We start from the raw sequence: 16,847 nt of genomic DNA on the forward strand, positions 1-16,847 counted from the left end.
TGCTTCAGTTTCCTTTTTAAAATGGGTATTTACAGTTAATCCAGAAGAATTAACTTTAAAATTAAAGGCAGAAAGACAAAAATTTAAGTAATTTCATTCCTACTCAGTTTTCCTAAAATATATCTAAACAATTTTTTTTTCCTCAACTGAGGGCACAATCAGACATAAATTATCAAACTGTGACAGTAAGAAAGTTAACTGCTTTAGCAAACTACTGAATACAATTTCAAGATTCATTGTGGGAGTAAAATCATCAATAAAATTTTGTGCTAATTTTCTATATCCAATTAATTTGATAAGAATGGAAGTGGAAAATATTATATTATCAAATTATATTTACTTTTAACATTTTGCTGTTTTTAAGCCAAAATATATAAGCACTGTGCCATAAATAAAACATACCTTTTTATCATACACATCTTGCCAGTTTACTCCAGAAAAGAAACTGTGTCTCATAATTTCTTTTGCATCATCTGGTCCTCCACCAAGGCTATAGGGGCCAGAAATAAAATTAAGTGAGTATAAACCAATGTAACAAAAGTATTTTTTGGAGAATTTTTGGTATGCTAAACAGTTCTTGTAATAAACATTCATGGAAATAAGCTTTCTGAGGTGTGTATCTTATTGAATGCAGGACCCTGGGTTTTAGCCCATGCACCACAGGGAAGCACGATAGGCTAGTACAGAGGGACCTCTACAGATGGCAGAGCAGTGCTGTGATGTGTCTTCTCTCTGTTTCTCTCTCCTCCTCCCTCCCCTCTTGCTCCTCTGAAATAGAATAGAAAAACTGGCCTGAGTTGGGCCACTGAATGTGGTATCAGGAATGCATGGAGTGCCTGAGGTCACATAAGAAAAAAAAAATCACAACTCTACAAACGAAATTTAGAGTGATCAGAGTAAAAATTTTAACATATATTGTGGAATGCCTAAATAATTGGTCAGAAAAATAATTTGCAGAGTTTTTGCTAACAGGTTGAAAACAGCTACAGACTGTTTTAAATGTCAGATGAATTTTTGTAGAGACAGTCCACCCATGAAATACTTCTGTGATGTACTTGCTCAGCAAATTGCAACATAAGTTAACATTTAAAAAAATACTCCCTCATGTAAGTTATTCTTGGCCAATTGATACCTGACACTGGTGAAGTTCAGGTGTTTTCTGACTTGCTCAGTTTTATATAGTATATACTAGTTACTAAGAGTAATGAGTAAAACAGAAAAGAAGAGGGAAGTAAGGAGAGAGGGAAAAAAGAATGAGGAAAAGAGTTAAAACATATACTGAAATTTGAATTTCAGATATCAAGATTTGAACTTGCTCAAGGTTAGGAATGATGTGTGCTGGTAAAACCTTAACAACAAGCTCTGGAAGAAATTAAGCACATACTTGTGCGTGTGTCTCTCTCTGTGTGTATATTAATTTATTACATATTTATTGATACAAAGAATGAGAAGCATAAAGTTATAAACAAAATATACAACATTCTTTATTGCTATTTTGCCAAATGATTACCCCAGAAAACTCTGGTTAATTTTTGTTGACCTCCAAATCCACCTAGTAATAACAACATGAATAGTGACTGATATTCTTGTTTAACTTAAAGACAAAGATGAAAGTTAAACAGTAAAGACATATGCTAGAACTTCACTTGTTTGTCAACTAAATAGGTGACATCTTTGTTAATAGGTTAATAGCTCTGGAAGACTGGGAGAAAATTTCAGTGTGTCTGTGTGTCTGTGTATGTTATACACAACATGAATAAAAACACCAGGCATTTCAAACTTTAAGCTGTAATAATATTTTCTGTATCACTTTGTTAGGTCTTAATAATCAACAAAACAAACTGAGCCCTGAATTAACAATGTCTTGCTATTTTTCTAGTGTAAATATTCCCACCCTGGCTAATTTAAAATTATTGCCCTGATGTCATTCAATACAGAAGTTTGAGAAGAGAAAATCATTCTATATTACTTCAGTTCAAGTACAAAAAGTACAAGTAACTTCAAAAGCACAGACAACAGCCAAATATTACAGAATTACTAAGGAGTAACGATCAATTTCTTTGATTTTAATATTATTTAGTTTATAAATTTATGTAATATATTTTTAGCAACAACTATTACACAATTAAAAAATCTCTGAAGCTTAACAAGTACCTCCAATGAGCAAGTAAATGCCAAATTTAATACATTACTAGGTAACTAAATAGGTCATAGAAAAGAAAAAAACTGTACAATTATAGTTAAATCTGGTTATTAGCAAGTATTAAAAAAAAAGTTGAGTAGAATTCAGAATCCTCTGAGCTACTTTCAGAATGGAAAAATATAACAATTGGGGGTCAGGCAGTGGTACACTGGGTTAAGAGCAAGGACCCAAGTAAGGATCCCAGTTTGAACCTCACTCCCAACCTGTAGGGAGGTTGCTTCACAAGCAGTGAAGCAGGTCTGCAGGTGTTTGTCTTTCCCTCTCCACCCCCCCTCTCAATTTTTCTCTGTCCTATCCAATAAAATGGAGAAAAAAATATGGCCTCCAGGAGGAGGCCTAGTGATACCCTGAAGGCAAAGAGAGAGAGAGAGAGAGAGAGAGAGAGAGAGAGAGAGAGAGAAAATCATCACATATCTGGATGTACTTAGTGGTGATCAGTGGACCCACCATCGAGGTCTCCTTTCCCTAGAGTTTCCTGTTTAGTGAAACATACGGCTAAACCTGGATCATATATTAGTCTTTTTCACATTTGAAACTTTAACCTTAAATCTGCACTTATCTATATCTCATTCTTTTTTATTCTTAGCTCTATCTCATTTTCTAAATTCTTTCCACATTGTCTATGTACACAGTAAATTTTTAGATGATAGAGATCAGCACTAGATTATCAGAAAGTACTGATATTTTAAGCTAGTGCTGAGAACCTAATAATGCATTCTTTCTGAATTATACATGAGATGATAGGTGAGACAGGAGTTGAAATGGAGAAGCATACTCATTTAGTAAATAAAAGTTTTAATCCAACTTCAGTTATTCATTTTTGTGTCAATTCTCAGCTCTCCAACAAGTCTGTCTTTGGACATAGCCAGGATTGAATCTATTTTTATCAAATGTACATACAACTTAAGTATTGGCTATGAATATTATGCAAAGTCTAAGAATATAGTCTTAGTCTGCCATTTTAGAAGCTTGGAGAGATTCTGTAACAGAAGTTTCCTCAAAGTGTGAAACTGTCAAAAATGTCAATGTCAATGATTTCCTAATATACAATGTAAGATATCAAAATAATATCAAAATACAGTTTGCACTAGGATATTTATGTCTAAGAATAAATACCCAGAATGCCGAACTAAATCCTGAGCTACTATAGATTTGCAATTATTAAAAACAACACAGAATTCATATTTTCCTAGTATAACTGAACACAACATGAGACTATGCTCTTTCTACACACTTTGCATAGGTAAATAATAGACATACTCTACAATGACTATAAAGTATTGAATAATAGGCAATAAGAAATAAAAGCAAAAGGTTCAAGGACCCTTTATATACTTTTGCCAACAAGATTATCACTGGTGCCTGCATGACTCCACTGTTTGCATCGGCCATTCCTTTGAGGTGAGAGACAGAGAGAAAAGGAGAGAGAAAAGGAAAGCGATTTGTGGTCTGGGAGGTGGTGCAGTAGACAGAGCATTGGATTCTCAAGCATGAGGTCCTGAGTTCAATCCCCAGCAGCACATGTGCCAGAGTGATGTCTGGTTCTTTCTCTCTCCTCCTATGTTTCTCATTAATAAATAAAATCTTTAAAAAAAAAGGAAAGGGATTTAAGTAATCTGTTCTACTGCTTGTGAAGCTTCCCCTCTGCAGTTGGGGGCCAGGGGCCTTAAACCTGGGTCCTTTTGCATAGTACATAAAGTGTATGCTCTACCAGGTAAGCCACCACTCAGCCCCAGAATAGTTGATCCTTTAGTAGAACTAACAGTAGAGATTAAGTAGAACTAACAGTAAAGAGACTAAGAAAAACTTAGGTAATACTTAAAATGAGAGAGAGAGAGAGAGAGAGACCAGAGCACTTGCTCAGCTCTGGTTTATGGTGGTGCGGGGGACTGAACCTGTGATTTAGGAGCCTCAGGCATGAAAGTCTGTTTGCATAACCATTATGTTGTCTCCCCCACCTGGCTCCTTTTCTTTCTACCTCTTGTTGTTTCTCTCCACTATTCTCATTGCTCCAGTTAGCCCCTAAATTTCTACAGATTCAAATCCATATATTCAGATACTAGTGCAAAACAAACCATAGAAACAAACAAACAAAAACATGCTGCAAAAACAGAAAAACATGTCATGGCTTTTGTAACAACCTACTATGATACACTGGTATTATTTTCAGCTGTTTGCTTGTCATTTCTATCTGGATTTTCTTTAGAAAATATTGACTTGGTTTAGCTAATGCTAGTATCAACTTCTACTCCATTAAGTCTTTTCCTTTGTCTTTATTTCTATTAAAAATACTCCATTCATGGGGAGTTGGGCTGTAGCGCAGCGGGTTAAGCATAGGTGGCGCAAAGAACAAGGACCAACATAAGGATCCTGGTTCAAGCCCCCGGCTCCCCACCTTCAGGGAAGTCACTTCACAGGCAGTGAAGCAGGTCTGCAGGTGTCTATCTTTCTCTCCCCGTCTTCCCTCCTCTCTCCATTTCTCTCTTTTCTATCTGACAACGATGACATCAATAACAACAATAACTACAACAACAATAAAAAACATGGGCAACAAAAGGGAAAATAAATAAATAAATATAAAAACTAAAAATAAAATAAAATATTCCATTCAGAACACACAATGGAAAGCTCACATATATTTCCTGGATTCCTCCTGTTTCCTGATCACCCCTATTTAATTTTTCATAAAGTTCCACTTATCTGTCATTTCTTATTATTTCAGGAAGTACTCATCATCATCTTTTTTTTTTCTTTCTTTCCAGAAGACTGCTAGGCTCTGGCCAGGGATTGAACCTGAGTATCCCGTCTTCTGTTGGGACAACTCCATACACATTTTCAAATATTCTGTCAATCTGTTGCTGGCCTTTCACTATTCTAATACATCCATGACAAAGCTGTCATTACATTTAATAACACAAATACGATTATACCATTCCTTATTTTCAATAATTGTGTGGCTTTTCATTCCTTTCTGAATAAAGATTAAAATTTTTCTTGAAAAAGTTAGATCCTCAATCTAAGATACCAGCTTCAACTTCTAGCACTACTCAACTCATATTCTACACCTTTGTCAATGAACTTCTCAACTGCTGTGTTAATTTGCAAATCTAGTAGCTCTTTTAAAGTATTTATTAAAGGGGCCAGGTGGTGGCACATCTGGTTAAACATAAACACTGCAGTGTGTGAGGACCTAGATTCAAGGCCCTGGTCCTCACCTGCAGGGGGAAAGCTTCACAAGTGGTGAAGCAGGGCTTCAGGTGTCTCTGTCTCTTTCCCTTTCTATCTCCCCTTCCTCTCTCACTTTATCTTTGTCTGTATCCAATAAAAAATTTTAAACAGTATTTATTAAAACACTGATTTTAACTTTTACATTATATTTCCTGTATTATTATTGCCACTAAATGTTTAATTATTCCTTCACAAACAAGTGCATCCTTTTACTTGATTTACCCACTGCACCTCCTGTTCCCTCCTGGTAATCACTGATATGGTCTTATAGTCTAAAAGTCCTCTATAGAGCACAGATTTCATCTTATTTAGCCTTTTTTTTTTTTAATTCACACTCCCCCCCAACCCCTTGTAGTGCCAGGGAATGAACTCAGGGCCTTGTGCATACAAAACACCACTGCTGAATAGTCTTCCTGGACCAAACTTTGCATTCTTTATTTTCCTTTAGAGGGAGGGAAGAAGAGATAGACACACATACAGAGAAGAGAGGGAGAGAGATGCACCATCATCCGATTTCTCTTGGTGTTCCCATGCAGTGTTGAGTCTAGAACCTATGGTGCTGCATGGTAGGGAATGCATTCTGCAGGGTCAGCTATTTCCTGCTCCCTTTTCACTAATGTTCGAATGCAGCAGTGGAGGAATATCACTAAAATTCATTGAAAAGACTGCATTTTCGCTCTAGACACACAGATTTTTGAGAGGAAAAAGCTTTCAGAATTGACCTACCAGGGAGTCGGGTGATAGCGCAGTGGGTTAAGCACACATGGTGCAAAGCGCAAGGACTGGCATAAGGATCCCGGTTCGAGCCCCCGGCTCCCCACCTGTAGGGGAGTCGCTTCACAAGCGATGAAGCTGGTCTGCAGGTGTCTGTCTTTTTCTCTCCTCTCTGTCTTCCCCTCCTCTCTCTGTCCTGTCTAACAATGACAACAACAATAACTACAACAACAATAAAAAACAAGGGCAACAAAAGGGAAAAGAAATAAATATTTAAAAAATTAAAAAAAAAAAAAAGAATTGACCTACCTCTCAGATCCTAGCACTCATAGAGTTTTACTTCACACTCACTCAACAACTATTCAATACAAGCTATGGGCAACCCATAGAGGTCTAGTATAGTGACCGAGGGCAGGAGGAATGAGAACATAAAAATGCATGAGACAGACATGAAAAGAAAAAAAAAAATTTTTTTTCTGCCAGTCACCCATGTTATAAAAGGAGTCACATAAGAAAACAGTTGTCAAAGTAAGTAGGAGGGCTTATGAAAGGCATTTGAGACTCAGTTATTACTTCACTCATTAATCAGTATTTTAATTATTCCTACTGAGAATCACCCACAAACAGAATACTGTAAAATATGAGGTGTTTTATACAGTAGTATATTAAATAGTTCTTCCTCAAGATGCTCACATTCAGGAGATTTTCAGAAAAATAACACATAAATATCTAGATGAATGGTAATTATATCTGCATAACATATAACATATTAAGTGGTATTCATATATAACTTATAAAATGTAATGTAACAGAGTATGTAAGTATGAATGAAGAACACTGTAAATCACTAAGCAAAGCAGCTAAGTCTAGAAGATTCTTCAGATGATAACTATGAAAAATAGGGTCATAAAGCTTTCTTTAATTGTTATTAATCCAATGGAAAAATATCTTCAAATGATAACTCCAAACCAGTAGTTTGTTTGGTATGTTAGCACAGGATGAGGTAGGAGGAGAATACAGATATGACAGCTTTGTCCTTTTCATAATATATAATCAGTAGAATTATAAAGACTCACTGACTAAAAGTAAAATACAAAGGTTTCCTTCAATCTGCAAAATACCAAGAGCTAATACTAGTATGAAATTATTTATTCCTAATATGGATAATAAGACTGAATATCTTCATAAAATATCCCTGATAAGAGTTGATGAAAAAATTTCAAGTGCTTTACACAGTACTGTTAAAAAGTCAGTGACTCAGTAAGACAATGTTTATACTTTATCTACCGTTTCTTCAAATTAGTCATATTTGAGTTAATTTCCAAATCACAGTTTCTAACCACTTTCATCAGTAACTCACTGAGTGTTATTTGTGTCTTACCGTTTATTTGGATCCTTTATCAAGAGCCCTGAAAGCAATGATTTTGCATCTGATGACAGTGTTCGAGGAAATTTAATGTCTTCCATTAGTATTAGTTCAAAAAGTTTCTCATGGTCCTGGTTGTAGAAAGGTAACCTTCCACACATCATTTCATACATGACAACTCCTAGGCCCCACCAATCCACGGCTCGGCCATAGTCATTGTCTTCTAATACCTAAAAGTAAAGCCAATATAAAGATTAATTATTACATACTAACTTTAAAACCATTATCTAGACAACTCTTAAGTTTCAAAGCCTAGGTATGGTATTCTGAGAGATTGCCATTTTAAATTATGAAAATCTTACAGAAAATATGAATCATAACAAATGTATGAAAAGTTAAATATATACATATTGAACAATAAATAAAAAGGGTAATCTGTCACACAACAAACTTCAAGTAAATGATGAGTTAACTAACAACTAGGTGAAAAACACTGACATATTAGTAGACTTCCTCTTATGTCTACTTAATTTTTCATTCTGGTTCTACTACTATGGACTTTGAATCACAGTACAGAGGTAAGCCAGGTTGATTATAGAGTTCTACACATCTCGACCTAAGAACTACAAAGTAATGAAAATCAAACAGTGGATGGAACAAGTAGGCAAGTGAAATATAATAGAGGAAGTGCACAGGACATGGTAGTCATGAAAATATATGAGAAGCCTGAGATATTTTACGTAGTAGAGAAGGCACTTTGCCATGTCTGCGGCCCTGGGTTTGAGTGCTGGCAGCAAATGAAAGCATTATGGATAGTAATGCAGTGTTGTTCTCTCTCTCTGTCTCTCTCTGTGTCTCTCTCTGTCTCTCTCTCTCTCTTTCTCAACAGAATAATGAACAAAGGAGAGCGGCTGTAAGTTGGCTCAGTAGTTTTAAGTATGGTATGTTTAAAAACTAAGAAAATTCATGACCTTGAAACACACACACACACACACACACACACACACACACACACACACACACACACCCATCCTAACAAAACAAACAAGTTGTCTCTAGGACTTTTTATGGTGGTCCCCCATACCTATGGACATCTAATCTTTGACAAAGGTGCCCAGACTATTAAAAGCAGAGTCTCTTCAACAAACGGTGTTGGAAAGAAAATGGGTTGAAATATGCAGAAGAATGAAACTGAACCACTATATTTCACCAAATACAAAAGTAAATTCCAAGTGGATCAAGGACTTGGATGTTAGACCGCAAACTGTCAGATACTTAAAGGAAAATATTGGCAGAACTCTTTTCTGCATAAATTTTAAAGGCATCTTCAATGAAATGAATCCAGTTACAAAGAAGACTAAGGCAAGCATAAACCTATGGGACTACATCAAATTAAAAAGCTTCTGACATCTAGAGAAACTACTACCCAAACTAAGAGACCCCTCACAGAATGGGAGAAGATCTTTACATGACATACATCAGACAAGAGGCTAATAACCAGAATATATGAAGAACTTGCAAATCTCAACAACAAGAAAACAAATAACCCCATCCAAAAATGGGGAGAAGACATGGACAGAATATTCACCACAGAAAGATCCAAAAGGCTGAAAAACACATGAAAAAATGCTCCAGGTCTCTGATTGTCAGAGAAATGCAGCTAAATACAACAATGAGATACCACTTCACTCCTGTGAGAATGTCATACATCAGAAAAGGTAGCAGCAGTAAATGCTGGAGAGGTTGTGGGGTCAAAGGAACCCTCCTACACAGAGGGTAAAAACAGAAAAAGAGAAAAACAGCCACCAGGAGTGTGGATTGGTACTGCTGGCACCAAGACCCAGTGATAACCCTGGTGGCAATGAAAAATAGTAAAAGTAAATTTGAAGAAAAAAATTTGAGTCCCCAACGTGTATATATTATTCCATGAAATATTTAGTCAACAAAGTGAATAAAATGATCTATCATTTGAAGCATATTGAACTCTGGTAGCTCACAATAAAAAGCCATTAAACAAAAAAATAAAAAATCATGAGCTTTACATCTGTGTGATTTATACCTTTAAATCAGTTCCCCAGCGTCAGAGAGCTAGCTCACCAGGTAGGGTGTGCCTTGCCATATACCAGCCTAGGTTTGGGTCCCAGCACCACAAGACAGTGCTGGGAAAGTTCTGATGCTATTATGTCACTACACCTGAACAAAGAAGTGAGCCCAGGCTCCAACAAAGAAGTTTCCCAAATATATTACATACAAAATAAACTTAGTAAGAAATGATATCAAATTATCAGGCTATACAGAACAACCTATTCAAATCAGAACATGCCAATTTGTCCCAGGAAAATTTTGACTTTATATATTTTTAATTTTTATTTATAAAATGGAAACACTGACAAGACCATAGGCTAAGAGGGGTATAATTCCCACCAACAGAACTCCATATCCCTGCCCTCCCGATAGTTTATTTTACATTTTTATCAGATATGTTCCTTACGGTTGGAACCTTCTTTGATTATTTATTTTCAATTTTTAATTTTAATTTATACTTGAAAAACAAAATCTATATTGAATATTTTGACTGAATTTATCTGACCCTCTTAGCTATGGATTAAAGAGGTCGAGAAAATGAGATGGGAGGTATTAATTAATAAGTTACTATAATTATATTTAGATGAGAAGATTTTGGTAAAGAGGGAACCAGTGGGTGCTACACCTAAGGAGCAAGATTTGAGACCCCAGTCCCCACCTGCAGGAGGAAAGCTTTATGAGTGCTGAAGCAGTGCTGGAGGTCTCTCTCTCTCTCCCTCTTTCTCTCTCTCAACTCCCTTCCCTTCTCAATTTCTGTCTGTCTCTAGCCAATCAATAAATAATGTTTTAAAAAATATTTCAAAATTTCTTACTGAATTAAGTAAGTACTTTATTGAAGACCACTCAAATGCAACTTTCATTTAGAATTTACCAACAATTTCATAGAAATATACGCCATGGGTCCAAGTATTGGTATAGCTGAGGGGAAACATCATGAATAGCAAACAGTGCTGCAGGTGTTTCTCTTTCTCTATCCCTCTCTGTCCTCACCACCCACTTTCTACTTCTCCCTATCTCTAACAAAAGGGAAAGGAAACAAACAAACAACAACAACAACAAAAATGGCCAGCAGGAGCAGTGGAGCCATGTGTAGGTACCAACCCCAGCAATGACCATGTTGGCTGGGGGTGGAGGGGAGTATATGCTACATTTTTTGGGTGCAGTTATAATCTGATTATCTATTAACTACTACGAAAAATAATCTGGTAGACAAGGTATTTCAAAATGGAGAATTTAGTCTTAAAATATTATCCTGAGATCTAGGAGGTATTGCAGTAAAGTACTGGACCCTGAAGCATGAGGTTCTAGTTTCAATTCTTGATGACATATGTACCAGAGTGATACTCTGATTCTCTCTCCCTCTCTTCTACATAAATAAATATTTTAAAAGTACTCTTACATGTATGGCCAATAGTGTCTCCTATAATATCATTGCATGGGTCTTGTAAAGTATTTTTATTTCAATTATACTATTTTGTGGCTAAACTGATTGACAAGATATGAACACAAGAACAGTTTCTGTTTTCCCCAAAATTGTAAACCACAAACTAAGGGAATAATTGTGCAATAGCTTGTCTCTACCTCTAAACTTATTTAAAATTTCTACTTGTTTGGGATGATTACTATAAGAATATATAGAAGACAAGAAATAACCTAGAGAATCAGAAGGAATTCTGCTTTGTGTATTTACATAATAATATGCTGTATATGTGTTTTAAATACCAGGGACTTTTGAGGATTCAAGAATCTGTCTCATATCCAATTAGAATGTACTGTCTAATGTCTGTTAACTAATACAATCATAATTTTACTTAATGATAAAATTAGTTTTAAATCTAAGTAACCTTTGACTACATTCTTACAACACCAACAAAACCATAGCATACACGAAAAAGAGACAAATGTGGTTTTTAACCTCTTTTTTCACAAAATCATAAAAAGCATAAAAGCTGGATTAAGTGCCTCCTGAACCCACATTTCACCAGCCGGGTTCTCATCCCCAGCTGGCAAAACTGGCAATCCTTTATTTTTGCTTAAATACCTGGTTTGCAGCCAGAAGTGAAAGTGAGTACATAAAAAAGGGTTTTATTTTTGAAGAGGAATAAGCAACTGAAAACTAAAATGACACTGTAAAAAAAATCTGTTTGATAAAATAGATTTTATTTAACTTTGTAAAATGAACACTGATTCTCAAATAATTGATTTTGCTTCTGAACATTTGTGCTTTAATTGATAATAAATACATAATGCCACAATGAGAACTCTTTGGATTACAGAAAATTGATGTGATGTATTATCTTACTGATATGTAAACTTAAGCCACTTTTGAAGAGAAAATAGCCTATCAAGCCAGCCAGGCTTACCCAAGAGTTTTTAGAAGCAATTAACAATAAACCAGTTAGAAGATGCAATACATATGAAATAAAAGTACATATAGGTAAATAGAATACTTTGTATGTAGATACATAAAACATGCCACCCCTGTTCACAGAACATTCTTTCTATTTCCAGAAATCTAAATTATTTCAGAGCAAAATATTTGTAAATGCTAGAAATTCCAAAGTGAGATTAAATTTCACAGCCTCTGCGATATTATTTTTGGAAGATAATTTTTCTTTAAGGGATTACTCAAAGTCTTACTTGAGCAATTCTGAAATTATATAACATAAAAATTTACATTTTTTAGCCAAAGAGCTAGATACATATGATTAGTCTTCTAGATACTTATGATTAGTCTTCTTCCAAAAAGACCAATTTCTTTAATGGCTATCAGAAGGTACAATAGTAAAGTAAATTTCAACTTCGTTAGAGTACAATTTATATAGTCTTAAAATAAATACAACTAAAAAGCTGTTTCTAGAGAAATAATTCCGTAATTCACTGGAAGAATTAGTCTAAAAAGTAAGTGTCTCTTTTACATTAAATCAATGTTACTGACATTTAAACTAAATTTGAGGATGAATGCAGATATATGGTATTTCCTTCTTGCCTATTATCTGTCTTCTGTATGCATAAATGTAGCTTCACTCTTTAACTATATTTAACACAATTGCCCAAAGAGTTATAATGGCAAGATGGAATTCAGAACATTAAAGGAAATATACATGTTAAAAAAAAAAAGACAAAGGTATCTCAAATCAACATCCAACAGAATAACACTCCAGAAAACAAGTCTCACTTTCCACCACGTGCCGGATTGCTTCACTTTATAAAACCCAAGATTCAAGGATGTCATAGCAGGTACCAGTTACTACTAGGCATTCTGGTATTATTTGACTAACATTTAGTAATATTTGATGTGGCTCCTTCCATCCACTTACAGAACAACCATTTTAGTCCTGAATTAGCCATGAATGGCTAGTAATTTTAAAGAAAAAATTAAACAGTAATTAAAAAAATAACATTTTAAAATGACACTACCAATCACATCTCTTAATGTAAATACTTATTTGGTTAATGAGTACTTCAAAAATATATCCATTACAATATTATTTTAGCAATTATGACTTACTAAGAGGTTGAGGGGACACCTCTTTCAGCTTACTTGCCAGGTCACACATTGCACCCTAGGCTAGCAATTATAAGAAGGCTATGTATGCCCTGGAGTGGCTTACTGCTCAATCAATAATCCTGACAGAACAGATGGGGGAAAAATTAAACATCTAAACAAACTGTCTGCACACCTATGTTGTGAAAGTAAACTGAGAACTTGCATGGACCAATTTACCGCTAATTCAATTTTCCCCCTGGTAACTTTGTATTTCAGGTAACTGATATGTTAGTACTGTATGTACTCATTCATGTACTTTTACCATGTATGCAAATCCTTTGCATACATATCACAGGATTTTGCTTAACTTAAAAGACCTATGAATTTCCCAACTCAGATTCTGAAATATATTGCAACTCAGGAAAAGTATGTGTTTTATTTATAAGGATTACAAACTTCACAGTTCCTTAGTCTTTGTTTTTTCATAAACACCTATTTTCTACCTAGTTCTCAATTTTAGCAGGTACAGCCAAATATATGCAATTAGCTAACATCACACTTTGAAAAAACAAACTATGGGTAGAATGAGCAACATTCTTGGATAGAAAAATAGCTAAATGTACATATACTGGTGATTAAATCACACTAGCTATCTTCCCAGAGATTTCTATGTGTTCTTTTTTATTTTGATGCAACACACACTATGGTTTTCCAAGAACTGTTGTTGTCTTTTTTTTTTAAATCCAAATATGAACACTCTTTGAAAAACATTACAGGTAATCACAAGGGTTCCCAGTCACCATTAGTCCTGCATATATTCTTATGCTTCAGAGAACTTAAAATTTAACTTGAAGTAGAATCATTCCAAAGCATGAAATGTAAATATGTCAACTGTTAGGCTAAAAGAACATATAACACCAGAAATAACTTCAGGTAAAAAATAGCTAATAAAAGAAATGGAAGAACTCTAGGGAAGTAGAAGAGCTTATAAACATTGAGAGATGCTAACAATGAGCACACACACAAACACCATTTTGCCCCTATTTAAGCAATATTTAATTTCTGGGGAAAATGAAATATTTTAATATTATTCAGAAACAGTATAAGCAGTAATCCATTCCCTATGACAAAAGTTTTAAATTATAAAGTCTGACTGTAAACAACTTTTATCTGAACTAATCACTATCATCTTTTACTTAGTTTCCCCTTTACTACTGGTTATATCTTCTTTTTTTAAATCTTTGTTTATGGGACAGCGAAGGCTAGAAATTGAGAGGGGCAGGGGAGATAGAAAAGGGCCAAATATATCTTAAGAGAATAGGTGTTAAATAAATGATTAACAATTTTAGGGATGTACATGATTTTAGAAAGGACTCAAAACTTCTATTCTTACCAAAAAAGCTTAGATGTTTTAAGACTTAGTTTCAAAATCTGTTCAAAACAGTAGAATTTTGTCCAAGGGCTAATGAAAATGCCACTGGGTGCAACTACTTTTACTTAGGGATTAAATGTGTAAACATATATAACTCTGGCCTCGTTTGTTTGAAATCTTTTAAAGATAAATTGCTGTTTCTATAATAAATGAAGTTCCATTTAAAATAAAAATTAAAATACCCTACTCCATATGCTAGAGACTACCTTTACCCTTAATTTAGCCTCTTTCTCAATTCTGTCTGAAGAAGTTTATATAGATCTCGGGCTTTAAATTTATGTGGGATTTAATTTCCATTTGTGCTATTGTACAGTGATTTTGAGCAAATCTTTGTATCAAAATAGTTACTGAATAGTCTTGTGTATTTAATATACTTTCTAAATACACAGTATGTGAAAAACTAAAGCTAGCAGGCTTCCCTAAACAGTGAAATGACAAATGAGCGTTTTCTCTAAATGAAATCCTAAAACTCAAGGGTGCATAAGAAAGTACTTTTAGCCACTGAAAAAATATTTTACACTTAACAGAAATTATATATATATATATATATATATATATATATATATATATATATATTTCCTGGTATAGCAACCACAAATAGACACTATATATTTTCCAACAATCAAGTCATTTTTGCCATCTTTTTTGTTAATTCTAGCTTGATTATCAAATAATTTTTATTTTTACACTATTACAGAAGTGCATTTCTCTAGGTTTCCAAAACCACCTTATTCAACCTTCCCCATCTGTCACCATCTGCTTCTTTTTAGCATGTACTTTTTGTGTGATCACATAAGCATGTGAAAAATAACTAACATTCAGATGATTATCTGCTGGTACATTTGAGGACTGGGCATAATAAAAGTGAACTGCCAAAACGTACTTAACACTTTTAATTTTGTTGGGTCTTGCATGTAAGCTACATTTGATTTTCAAACTGTTTTACAGTTGGAAAGTTGATCAGGTACTGCTAACTCAAGAGCAAAGCTGAGACTCTAAATAATTAGCACTGCATAAAATGGTTTGGATTCAATGAGAGCCAAATCAAAAAAATAAAATTTAACAGTAAGATTTTATATGTGATTTCTAATTTATCTTATAATTTCTAGGTGTGAAAATATAGTATGGATTATAAAATCAAACTCTTGAAATATCTGTAATATAGAAGGTCAAGTTTATTTATTCTAGTAGGAGAGTAAAACCACAATCAACTATATACACAAATACATTTTAGAGAATATATTCATCCTGAATGCATAGTTTATATGTTTGCTAGACTATGTCTATGAAAACTCTTTTAAAAAGACAATAAAAACCCACAATTCTTTATCAAAAGAGGTATGAAAGCAAGTGTAACTGTTGAACTATAAAACTTACCATTTCTGGTAGCTTGTTACAAGAAAAAGAAGTTCATTAAGAGATATTTTAAAAGTAAATATAAATTTAACATTTAAGGAAGATTACAAATCAGTTTTAAGCTGATTTCAACATTCTTATAAGAACATTTTTTAAACGTACTTCTTTTGCTTTTAGCAAAAAAAAGCATTTCTATGGAATTAAAAGTCTTTTTAATTTTTTAAAATTTATTTATAAAAAAGGAACATTGACAAAACCATAGGATAAGAGGGCTACAACTCTACACAATTCACACCACCAGAACTCTGTATCCCATCCCCTCCCTTGATAGCTTTCCCATTCTTTAACCCTCTGGGAGTATGGACCCAAGGTCATTGTGGGATGCAGAAGGTGGAAGGTCTAGCTTCTGTAATTGCTTCCCCACTGAACATGGGCATTGACAGGTCGATCCACACTCCCAGCTTGCCTCTCTCTTTCCCTAGTGGGGCAGGGTTCTGGGGAATCGGAGCTCCAGGACACATTAGTGGGGAGGTAAAAGATGGCCACCACTAGATGAATATGGATTGCAATAAGATTTTCTGTAATGTGTAAGAAAGGAAAGAAAAATAAAAGAGAAAATACTGATAGTGTGTCATTCACAATAGTACTTGAGAATATGTTCCAGGTCTGAGCAACGATCCTGTTAACGGAGAGAAGTTAATCGTTTCATCTTCGTTGATACTTCTCTAATTTAATGTATATTTGTTACATTAAAGCCTTGCTTTCAACTCAAAAGTGATTTTTTTTTATTATTCATGAGATCAAATTTAAGTTCCAGATCTGAGTCCAGCCTTTTCTCCTGCTTTGTCTTATGGCAGTGAATTCTCACAGACTAATGTACTTGTCCTTTTTATTTTTCTGTGCTGCACATTACTCCAGTAAAGTAATTAGTTTTTATACAACAATAATTATTTTTCATATCTAATTACTTTAG

At 34.3% G+C, this 16,847-nt stretch overlaps 1 protein-coding gene across 4 annotated transcripts in view; it reads right to left on the reverse strand.

The window, feature by feature from the left end:
• AKT3 (AKT serine/threonine kinase 3) overlaps positions 1 to 16,847 on the reverse strand; it is a 318,339-nt gene that overhangs the window by 22,147 nt on the left and 279,345 nt on the right. For all 4 annotated transcript variants that reach the window (XM_060192062.1, XM_060192061.1, XM_060192060.1 and 1 more), the window contains 2 exons: positions 7,527 to 7,741; positions 403 to 490 (listed from right to left, as the gene is read on the reverse strand). In XM_060192062.1, the coding sequence (XP_060048045.1) occupies positions 403 to 490; positions 7,527 to 7,741 (303 nt within the window). The remainder of the gene's footprint in view (positions 1 to 402; positions 491 to 7,526; positions 7,742 to 16,847) is intronic.

The sequence above is a fragment of the Erinaceus europaeus genome, chromosome 6 (assembly GCF_950295315.1).
Source record: "Erinaceus europaeus chromosome 6, mEriEur2.1, whole genome shotgun sequence".
Classification (NCBI taxonomy): domain Eukaryota; kingdom Metazoa; phylum Chordata; class Mammalia; order Eulipotyphla; family Erinaceidae; genus Erinaceus; species Erinaceus europaeus.